At 33.7% G+C, this 12,304-nt stretch overlaps 1 protein-coding gene across 4 annotated transcripts in view; it reads left to right on the top strand.

Annotated features, from left to right (window-relative positions):
- Positions 1 to 3,096: 3,096 nt before the first annotated feature.
- The window catches only part of LIPI (lipase I), a 36,534-nt gene continuing 27,326 nt past the window's right edge, over positions 3,097 to 12,304 (top strand). For 2 of the 4 annotated variants that reach the window (XM_019741997.3, XM_088793965.1), the window contains exons 1-4: positions 3,097 to 3,474; positions 5,712 to 5,820; positions 7,958 to 8,059; positions 12,107 to 12,196. In XM_019741997.3, coding sequence (XP_019597556.3) covers positions 3,181 to 3,474; positions 5,712 to 5,820; positions 7,958 to 8,059; positions 12,107 to 12,196 — 595 coding nt within the window. In that variant the 5' untranslated portion in view covers positions 3,097 to 3,180. Of the gene's footprint in view, positions 3,475 to 5,711; positions 5,821 to 7,957; positions 8,060 to 12,106; positions 12,198 to 12,304 lie in introns of all 4 variants that reach the window. The other 2 variants (XM_088793968.1, XM_088793966.1) reach the window with 2 other exon arrangements.

Raw genomic sequence — 12,304 nt, 5'->3', positions numbered from 1 at the left:
ACATTTAGTACATCCATTGCAACACACGACAGTATTGAATTATAAAATAATAATATTAATATATAATTAAATATAAATAAATAAAATTATTGACATTAATACTTAAAGTAAATGGTAATATAAATTATAATTAAGTATTTGTAAATACCCAAATGAGCGCCTTTGGACAAGAGGTAAATGCCTATGTAAACAGATCAACTCATTAAACACATTCCACTCTGGCTAGTTGGAACTTCATTGTGTCCGAGCCCGTCATGACCAGACTTATTGCCGACTGACCAATTGGAGTACAGACACAACACACGAATAATGTGCGCACTTGATAACGAATAGACGTGGTTGTGTCTAATATGAACCTTCAAAATTCAATATGTTGCGTGTTGTAACAGACATACTTAATGTACTCGTGTGAAATAAAGAAACGTTTTCTGAATTTTGGTGCCTGCACATGCTCACTTTCAGTCTTTTTATACTGTGAGTTTCTATGGACCTTGTCTTCAATAAATCTAGCATTTACTTAACAATGATAACATCAAAGCTATACTATATCATTTATGAATGGTGTACTTTAGGAAGAATACAAAATTGTTAGACCACAAACTTTTCCACTTGTAATCTTTATTCATTGTATGTTTATCTGTCTGCTGTATTATGGTAGAAGACAAATGTGAAGTCATCATAAATTCATTCCTCTATATGTAACCTGGATTTTCTGCTTTGATGTTTTTAGGGTACCTTTCACTTTCACTGAAACCCAGACCAGTTTCTAGGAAGACTCTCGGTGAGTGCGATTAACTGATTTTCTCTAGATTATGATGAACCTTTTCAGTTTGCACACCCTGGTATACAATTATTTCCTTAATTATTCTAACTACTACTCTGTCCCTCCCCAAATTTCTCCCCCCAGCCCAAGGGAAACTGATGATTTTTAATTTAAATCATTATTGACTATCCCATATCTATATTTCGTTTTATAATTTTAATCTCTTTCTTCCTCCATTCTTACTTTAAAGTGAGCTTTCCACATGTGTTTTAGTATCTATAATGTGAATTTTTATTCTGCAATTGCATTTGTACTTTTCCTGGATTGGATTGTCTTATTCCACGTTTCACCTTATCCTATTGTTTTCGGCCTCAATAAATTTTCTCTTAAGGGTCTCCTGCTCCTTTTTTTGAGACATGTTTTGCTTGCATTCTAATGAGAGTGCTGTAGTTTTCTGCAATTACTTCTACATCTGGTAATAGAGAATAGATTTCTCTGTTGATTGTTTTGGGTGAGTTCTTTCCCTTATTTTCTAACTGAGATCTTGCTGGTTTATTCCTCATTAATCATTCTAAGGCCAAGTAAAATCTACCTTGGCTTGGAATGGACCAGCAGTTTGGATGTACTGATTGCATTTGGCCTTCTCAGAGTTCCAGATGATGTGAAGGTGGATGTACACAATTTCTTACATAATTTTTCAGTGTAATAATCACTGATATTGCACTATGGTTTGATTTATTCTATCTCTTTACTTCCTCACTCCCTAGTACTTAGAGCAAAGTATCAGTTTTTCATTTGTCCAAGTACCTCTGTTGTTAACTTGGGGAATTGAATGCAGGTCTTACTTCTCCTTTATTGCCTTCCTCCTATATCTTCTTCTAAATAATTGTGACAAGGTCACACATACACTTTCCAAACAGAATGATTGCAATTAATGAATATTAATGCATATTATTATGGTTTATCAAATATGTATTACATATTTATATATTAAAAATATATTTCTATTTATCAGATATGTATATATGCGGTTTACTTAATCAAATCATTAATTTGGGGCAGTTAAATCACTTCTATTTCCCTAGTATTAAAATAACTTATATTAGTTCATTTTTAATGTGTTTTGGCACTATTTTTTGGGGATAAACTCTTAGAAGTGGAATTACTGGTATAAATTATAATACAGCTTCTGTGAACTTTTGATATATGTCAAGAAATTGTTTTCCCAAATCTTCTTACCAAGTTTAACTTTCAGAAGCAGTAAGAACATATACTTTCATTTTAAAAATGGTATATAATTATTTTGAAAAAAAATACAATTCTGAAAAGCTATGAAAAAGAAAACACAAAGCAGCCTAGCAATGACTATTGCTATTGATTAGGCTTAGTTATTTATTTTCTGCTCTACTTCCTTCAAGGATGGATAGATGGATGGATGGATAGAGAGTTAAGAAGATAGATAGATAGATAGATAGATAGATAGATAGATAGATAGATAGATAGATATAGATAGATAGATAGTAGTATGAACACATGGATGAGAATACTTATAAAACGATATTTAAGGTGTTTTACACTTTTTTGTTATTATGCATAACTCTGTGACTAATGCCTTTACATTTAATATAATTGTTTATTTCATTAATGTAAATCCTAGAAAGAAAATCAGGAAAAATAAATATTTTTAACTTTATGTAAAAGTGTGTGTGGTACAGACACATATATAAAATGTCAAAAGGGTGTTGCATCAACTTATGCTCTCAGCATCCATCTATATGAATATTTGTTACATTTACCCTCACAATTGTTGAGTATTAAAAGGGTTTTCCTGTTTTGTTTAATTTGATAGGAAGAAAGTGATACCTTATTGTTTTGATTTGTATTTATTTGATCACTAGTCAGGTAAAATATATATTTTTCTAATGCTTATTATACATATATAAGTATTCTAAAGGAATTCTGTTAAAGTTCATAATCAAATTATCTGCTTTTATAACTGTGCATAACACTTTCTTTATTAATACTATTAATGATTTAGCTCACACCATTGTTACTTTGTATACTTGAAAATAATTCTTATTTTTAAATTAACTACACTTATTTCTGTATTTTATTTCCATTTTTAGTACTTCTAGTTCAAAAAGTCTTTTCACATAATCAACAAATTATTTGAATATTATAGTTGGTCAGTTAATTATGTGGAAGAGCTAATGAAATGAAATCCTCCCCACCCTCTGAGTTCAATTCTGTTCTTTGCATCAGCAACAGGAATCGAATCAAATACTATCCTAGTACTCAGCTTGATTGAATTGTTTTTTATTTCAGAGAATAAAAGACCATGCCTTAAATTCTCTCAGCTAAGTATAAAGGATTCCCTCAGAGATTTGTTTAAGCCCAAAATTGAGGTGTTTCTGATAATGTATACAAGGAACAACCTAAACTGTGGGGAGCCATTGTTTGAGCAGAATAACTCACTTAACGTTAATTTCGACACAAACAAGAAAACAGTCTGGCTTGTTCATGGATACAGACCAACAGGCTCCACCCCACAATGGCTTCAGAACTTTCGAAGGATTTTGTTGATTCAAGACGATATGAATCTAATTGTAGTTGACTGGAACCATGGTGCTACAACTCTTATTTATAATAGAGCAATTAAAAATGCCAGAAAAGTTGCTGCGAGTTTGAGTCAGTGCATTCAGATGCTTTTGGTAAGTCTGGAATTTTACGTACGATATATGTTATACAATATGCAGTGTGTTGTGCGATACCACAAAGTGGTGATAAAAGAATGTGCTTTTAATGCTTTTCCCCCCATAGCATTCAGAATTACTGCTTTGATATGCTAAAGTGTGCAGTCATCTTTCTTTGTATAGATGGATAATTCTATATCTAGACATGAACTGTATGATTTTTAAAAATTATCTTAAAGACTAAGTTATTGTGTTTTATCTTAAAAGTCTTTTAAGATTTTAATTTTTTAAACTTTACCTATACAGATTTCAGGAAAAGGTAGTGAGTGATTCTATGTGGATAGAGTGGATAAACTATGTAATCATTAGGTTCTTTAGATATCTTTTCTAAGGTATAGCTAATATGTTTATAGTTAATCAAGTGTGAATAAATAAAAGGGAGGGAAAAACAGATTGAAAAGGAGCATACTTCTGCCAACCTTGGAGGCAGGTCTCAGTTTTATACACATTTGTGCAGGATTTAGGTCCAGGGTTGAGATGGGTCAAATAAATTCAGGACAGTTCTGGGTCATCTTTGGTTACTAAGTAACCCATAGGGAGATCCAGAGAGAGGTATGGTGATGGGCACTTGAGAGAAAGAAGGGCGATGTCTGATTTGGGGGTATTTCTGAACTTGAAATCTGCCTTTGAGTTGTTGTTGCGATTAACTTCCAAGCCTCTGCTGAAACTGAGCAAGCATAACACAGCCAAGAAATAGTTACATGTAGTGATTAGGAGTCAGACTGGAGGGTTTCAAAGACCAAATCCATCTTTTATCATCTGTGTGATTTTGAACAATTGCCTCATTTCTTTATCTATACATTTGGAATAACAAAACTTTATAACAGTATTTAAATATTAAATGAAATTAATTCTTAACCAGTGCCTGACATATAATAACCATTGAATTAAAATCAGCTATCATGATTTTTACATTCTCAAATTTGGACAAAACCAAACCATCTCTCTGGACTCTAGAGAGACAGAGGAGGTAATTGATGCACCTGTTCTTACTGATAGTCTGTAGATTGAATAATTGATTTTTCCTTATAGCTGTAGTTTTCTTTTCTAAATTAATTAGTATGTACCATAAAGTGTGGGAAATGTGAATGTTAAATTGGAAATTTTATTATGTTAGATAAATTTCTAAGAGTCCGTTTGCTTGCAAAGGGTTCATATTACAGAGAAGGGATGAAAAGATCAGTTGCACTAAAGTTGAAAGCAATACTCCCTCAGGTTTCTGGGCATTGCTCTGAAAAATTTGAAGAAAATTATCACCCTGTGCTTGGGAAGCCTGAGTCTAGTTTCTCATAAGCAGTTAATGCTCCACATCTTTCTCCAAACCATCAGATGTGGCACTGTGTAGACTGGGCCATGACTTGTTTCCCGAAAATGTAAATGAAGAAATTCTCCCTCAGTTGAGCTGCTAATGCCCCCCACATCCCAGGGATGGGGCACGTGAGACTCTCAGAGATGTTCAAAACTTGGGCTTGGAAGATCTGTCTCCATCACTCCCCAGCTTGTGACCCAGAGAAATCACTTAAAAATCTATGAGTCTTACTGTATCGTCTCTGAAGTGAGGATGATTATTCATACTGTTCAGTCATTATTCATACTGTGTCAAGAATTTTTGACACAATCTGATCAGCGGAAACACAGAGGCAGATTAGTATATATTTTGGAGTTAAACAGACCTGGACTTGAAGTCTATCGTTTTCCCCTGTAGTATGTGGCTTTGGGCAACTCATTATTAAACCATATTCATTCAGCATTTAATAGGTGCTAGGAACAGTTTTAGGCAATAGGATAAAAATAAATAACTCACAAGAATATTGCAAATATTAATTATGAGATTTATAAAGCACTTATCAAGGCAGCTAGTACAAAGTAAGCACTCAATGATCTTTATTATAAAATGTTTTACTAATTACATGTGTTATTTTGCATATACTCTTCTAGATAATAGATGACAAAGGTTTTTAAATTTTTAAATAAAAATGTAATGGCGTTTTAAAAATGTAGAGAAAAGTCAGATCTCTTCTGGAAAAACTTGAGCAAAGATATAGTTGTTTTGAAATGATGAAATCCCATTCCCTGTCTCCCAGAAATGGATTAAACTAGAAAAAAACCAAAACACATTTTAGGATATTGATGCACAAGGCCTAATTTGTGATTTTTCTGAAAGGAAAATCGTAACACTACATTTTTAATTGCAGAAGCATGGAGCGTCTCTTGATAATTTTCATTTCATAGGCATGAGCTTAGGGGCTCATATTAGTGGATTCGTTGGAAAGAGATTTCACGGTCACCTTGGAAGAATAACAGGTAAAATATTTTCGACAAAATGAACACTTTAGCACACTTTTAAGTATCAGAAATTAATTTATTTAAAATTTGATAGGTACAGTAATTAAGTAATAGAAATACACAAACGTTTCTTTTTTGTATGTTATACTCAAATGCTAGTCTTTGTTTTATTAGACTTTAAAGTCTTGTTTAGTTCTTAACTGAGCTTAAGCTACCCTTATAGAATTGAAAAGAAACAGATGAATTTCTGCAGCCCCTGTTAAAGAAACATTTTTATAACAATCCAGAGAAAAATTTGGACCGTTAAACAGAAAACTTTTTTTCATGTATTAACTAAAAATATAAACATGAACTGTATTTAGTTTTCACAAAGTTTGATGTATTTCAATTCTTTTGAAAATTTTACTTGAATGCCAGAAGAGAGAATCAGGAACTGGTATCCAAGCTTAAGCAATTCTGGATCCCGATTTCCCTCATTCTTCCTTACCAGTGTTACCACATCCAGTAAGCTTGGTAACCAAATAATGCTGACATGGATTTTCATGCGTTCCTTTAGGAATGGCGGTGATTTTAGAACTAGAAGGATAGTATCCCTCCCAAACTATTTAGCTTTTTAAAAGTTGTGAAGACCCATCTCCATAGAAGATTTATAATAATTTCAAGTGTAAATAAAAGATAATAGAGATTTAGTTAAGCAAAGGGGTAAGGAAGAAGTGAATAACTTGTACAGATAGTTAGGATCTTTTCAAACCTTTAGTATACGTTACTTATTCTGACCGCATTTAATATTTTTCCCATTATACAGATGTGAAAGCTGAGGATAACTGAATCAATGTGGGAGGGTCAGCTAAGCCAGGATTTACACAAAGATCACTAACACCAAAAGCCCATTCTCTTTCAACCATCACACTAGCTCTGTTTAAACTGGTGACGATCCTACTTTATTTTAAGGTTTGTTTACTCACATATGAGTATTAGTCCAGTTAGAATGGCTCCACATGCCAAGCAATTATGACCGTTTACAAGGCCAGAAAATGTGGTATTTCTACAGCATAATAATTTATAGGAAGAGAGAAGTTTCTGCTTCATTCTGTAATTGTGCTAAATAAACTAGGGAAACAAAAGGAATTGATAATAAAAAAAGTAAAATAAAATAAATAAAAAGAAAGATACTATTTAAAAAAAAGAAGCATAGTGAACAAAAAAAGATTGGTCATCATGTGGGTAAATCTAACCAAGCATTAGCAGCAAAAGTAACAAATGACTATATTGAGAGATATAGAAACAAGGTAAAATTAAAGTACTGGCCACATAACATGATAACATGTAAGATTGGAGGGTTTTTTAGTTATGCAGGGAAAAGGTGGGAATGTTACATAAAATATATAGACTGAAAAAAGCGGGGGGCTGAGATGAGTAACATTATATTTACGTTTTAAAATATATTTTTAAGATGATAGTTTCATCTACTGCATAGATGTTCTCCAGGTGCTGAATTTTATCTCCTTCCTCATTTTTTTGATACATTCCAGTAGGTCAAGAGCCTAGAATTTTTATTTAGAATTTCAAATACACCAGAAATATATCCATATTCCACGGAACTTTGAATATATATTTCTTTTCTTATGTGTGTGTGGTAAACTTTTATGAGAAATGAATGATAAATAAATATGTTTATTTAAATATAAAGCAGTAATAAATACATTTTATTCCACAGCCAAAATTGCATTTAACCTATAGATAGATCCAGGATGAACTAGTAAGGAACAGGGTCCAAGATAGGACCAGGATGGTATTGATTTATTTCCCCCTCAGAAGTAGTAGTAGTTATTTATTATTAAAGTTCTACCAGTTTATTTCTAATTACTTAAATAAAAATGGGGAAAAAAAAACTCTACAGTATTTTGTTGAGGCATCTCTAGTGTGGCTTAACACTAGATTGTTGATAAGACTGGTAAAACGTATTATTCATGTAATGAATATACTTGCTATACATAAAATTTTATTTATCTTTAGCTTTGTTTTTAGACAGGTTTAAGCTAAAACTGTACAGGCATGTTATATTTACGATGTAATAATAATGCAAGCATATAATCTAATGATCACTGTAATAGGACTTGATCAATAGATCTATAGGTTCTTTCTTGAATTTCAGGTCTTGACCCTGCTGGACCAAAATTCTCTGGAAAACCATCAAATGCCAGATTAGATTACACTGATGCAAAGTTTGTGGATGTCATCCATTCTGATACCAATGGTAACAATGCAGGATTTATTGCTTAATTATTTGAAAGTCAAAAATGAGATGCAGATACTAAAGAAAAGGAGAATGTAAGAGGAGAAAGAGTAGTTCATAAAGTGATAATAAATCTGTAATTATATATTGATTATATTTCCCCCAAAGTACTATTTTTTGGAGTTCATGAAATCCTGTGGTGCCTGCAGCTTTCCTCCTTTAGGTTTCAAGAACTGTCATGTCATCCTAAAAAACTGAAATTTGACAAAAACAATACTTCATCCTGTTCATGCTATTGACAGTTTTATTGATTTGATCACAATTTCCCCCAGGCTTAATGTTCTTGATATATTTAGGTTACCATTTCCGCCACTCATTTTCTCGCTGTGATAATTATCAGCTAGTACTGAGCACAGCAATTCAGACACAGATGAAGAATACCTTTCCCTAAAGGTAGGGAAATAACTTCTCATTGTTTTAAATTATCTTCCTGAAAATGTCTAACAGGCTGTTGATAGTTTTGGCCAGAGTACGTTGGACAGGCACTATCACGGAATAATTTAGATGGCCCTGATCCTTTCCTGATTTGAAAATGATGATACTAATATTTATCAATCCCTTCCTATACATCAGGCAATGTTTTAAGTGCTTTCTATAAATTAATTATGGAATTCGTCTAAGTCCCCATGAGATAAATAGCCATTATCATCATTTTATACTGATGAGAAAGCTAGGACCACGATTGCAAGGCCAGTAAGTGGCAGAGCCAGAATCTGAAATCATCTCTTTTGGTTTCAGAGTGTGCACTTCACCAGTATGTTGCTCTCATTAATGTGTGTTGTGATTGTGGGCATGGGGAGGATATGATGCTAAGATAGAGAAGGAGGAAGTGCCCCTCAGACTGCCCCTACTTCTCTGTTTCCTCAGGTTTCTTTTTTCTTTGGTCCAGGTCCCATATTCCTCTGAATTTACCTTGTGATGACCCATACCAGTGATTTTGTAAGAAATATAAAGACCATAAATGCCATAAAAATTTTCAACTTCTGTATCTATGTGCCAATCGGCTGAGCCTATAATAGGAACAATTCTGCTCCTTCTTTGGAATCTAAGTTTACTTTCATCTTACAGGGAATCAGTGCCCAAAGTTTTATAGTTCTAGTATGATAACTCCAAACTCTCAAGTCTTCTTTGTCTCTAGCCCTTTATATCAGCTTAACATTTCCACACACAGGACACCTACTGCTCAATTACTCTGCAGCTCTTTGTCTGAACTCTTCTTTCTGAAATCCCAATTTCAGTTCTGCCTATGGCCTTTTGAATTAGTTCTTCATACTTTTTATTATTTTTGTTCGCATTTTTTACTTTTCCTAATAAACTCCTTTGGATTGTCTTATATAGACATCTCTTGGTATTTATGGGGCATTGGTTCCAGGATCCCCACAGATACGAAACTTCACGGAAGTTCAAGTACCTTATATAAAAGAGTGTAGTATTTTGCATATAACCTACACACACCCTCTTGTATACTTTAAATCACCTCTATATTGCCTATAATACTTAATACAATGTAAATCCTATGCAAATAGTTGTGGTACTATATTGTTTAGGGAATAATGACAAGAAATTAAGTCTGTACACGTTCAATATAGATGCAACCATCATAGGCCTTACGCCAAAGTACATGTTGGTAACAGAGTAACATTTTCATTTTTTCAAATATTTTTGATTTATGGTTGGTTGAATCTGTGGACGTGGAAACCATGGATATGGTGGGTCAACTGTACTCTCAACATCTTTGGATGACTCAGCCTATCAGATCTAAGTTGCCACTACATGCCACATAGTTGGCACATTGATTGATCTTTTCATGACTATCACAAGTGAGGAACAGAGAATTTTGACACTGAATATTCACCTAACAGTATAGATTAATATCACAACCGTACTAATCTAAGGAAGCCAGACACAAAAGCATACATGAAATATGAATTAATTTATATATATTTTCAAAAAGGGAAAATCTGAACTATAATATTTTGGGAGACATCCTTAGAAGGTAAAGAAGAACAAAATAAACGATTTTGTTAAAAGAAAAGATTATTTATCTATCTATCTATCTATCTATCTATCTATCTATCTATCTATCTATCTATCTATCATCTATCTATCTATCATCTATCTATCTATCTATCTATCTATCTATTTATGGAGGAAAGCGAGAAGCTGGTGATCCCATAAGGGCACACTAGGGGCTTCTAAGGTGCTATTTCTTGACAGAGTGTGATAGTGAAGTGGCTATTTGCTTTGTAAAAAATAATCAATCGTTAGCATCATGTTTTATGTTCTTTTCTGGCATGTATGTGTTATATCTTAAAATAAAAAGAAAATTAAAGAGTCATATCTGCTCTACCCACCCTTCTTGAAACCAAGGGAATAAATGACCTAAGCAGACCAAGCTACCCTGCCCCCTCCATCTGAAAAAAGAGAAATGACATGTCTGAATCAAAGGCTGCTTGTACATTAATAACAAATGTCTTCTGCGTCTGCTTGATTCTTGAGCAGTCTTCTTGGTTTGATTCTAATTCAGTGGCGGATTGGAGAAAAAGATGGCTCCAATCTTAGAACCCTTAGTCTTGCTTGGAATTTCGTATTGAGTTCAGGTATGAGGACATTTTAAAGATTTCCAAAAATATTGGACTTTTTTTGGGTCATATTTAGGAGACTGTTTCTCCTTGCTTAAATTCCACAAACTAAGTGACTGATTGAATGTACAGAGTGATTGGTTACCATACCCTCACCACTGTCACAATCAAATTACATACATGCTTTGCTGAATTCTAGGGGTTCTAATGAAGTCATCTAAGTTGTCTTTTGGCTTTCCTTGTTAGCTGAATTCCCACCCTCATAATGCACACGCCCTGTGTTTTCATGCCCTGGGAACACCTCACTAGCTGTTAACTGTTTCTGTTACACACTAGAATTAAATAAAGTTGTGTTACATCTTAATCCTTACTCTCAGATCCAAGTATTTATCTTTGTTATGTTATACCTATTACTAAGCTCTTTAAGAGTTCATTGTTGTAGGAAATTTCTTGTGCCTCAAGGCAAGGCAGTGCAGTCTTACTTGGCAATGAGATTTTATATCTAATCACAATCCTGAATATGCTGAACCTGCTACCCTCTTTCATTCCTATGGATGGCCCCCTGGATTGTAGACCCCATATTGGTAATGGACCCAGAATGTGCACCTTTCCCAGTGCCCTAAGGATCTACACATATACAGAAGCCCTTAAATCAGAGCTACATATTTCATGTCACTCTGACCCAGCTTGTTTCAGATGAGGCAGCATATTTAGATTGTTTTCCAATTTGTGAATCTAGCACTAAATTTTAGGTATTACTATCCAGAATCTTGCCTAAAAGCTCCTACATGGCGTGGCTTTATTTCCTCCAGTCCTCCCTTTTACACACTATACTCTAGCTTCCCTGGCATCCTTGAGTACCCCAGGCGTGTTCGCACAGTACCTCCTTGGCTCACGGCCTCATTCGCGTCTTTGTTCAACTCTCACCTCCTCACTGAGAAAGTCTTTAACTACATAGAAGTGTGACCTACTACCCTCCCTCCCCTCACTGTTCTCTTATTTTATTTAATTTTTCCTATAGCACTTACCTGACATACTGTATTTTTACTTGTTATGTCTTCCTTCCAGTGGACTGTAATTCTACTACAATAAGCATTTTTGCTCCTCTTTTCTTTTTCACTTATATATTCATAGCACACAGAATTTTGATAAGCCCATAGTATACTGGTGACTGGTAAATGTGTTAAAGTAATGAAACATAATTTTCATGGGGAATTAATTTGAGGAATTAGTAGCAGAAAAAATCATCTTCTTAAAAATTGCATTTATTTTCAATTCAACTTTTAAAAGAGTCACTTTCAATGTATTTTATAGGAGATTTTGTTTTATACAAGTGTTGCTGACCTGATTATACGCGCTTTGTGATTCTTGGGTGGTTTTCATCTCAGGTTTAGGCATTAAAGAACCTGTGGATTTTTCTTCTCAGGTTTAGGCATTAAAGAACCTGTGGGACATGTGGATTTTTATCCAAATGGAGGAGTAGAGCAACCTGGCTGTCCTAAGTCAATATTTTCAGGTACACCAATAGTATTTTCGAATGAATTACATATGCTTCAAAAAAGATAAAAGTAAATCAACGTACTTTTTCCCTCTTAATCTGTGGGCAAGATTTTGATCACCAGTG

This window comes from Rhinolophus sinicus, chromosome 17 (assembly GCF_057876585.1).
Source record: "Rhinolophus sinicus isolate RSI-liver-muscle chromosome 17, RSI-T2T, whole genome shotgun sequence".
NCBI lineage: Eukaryota > Metazoa > Chordata > Mammalia > Chiroptera > Rhinolophidae > Rhinolophus > Rhinolophus sinicus.
This window is presented reverse-complemented; position numbering and strand designations above follow the sequence as displayed.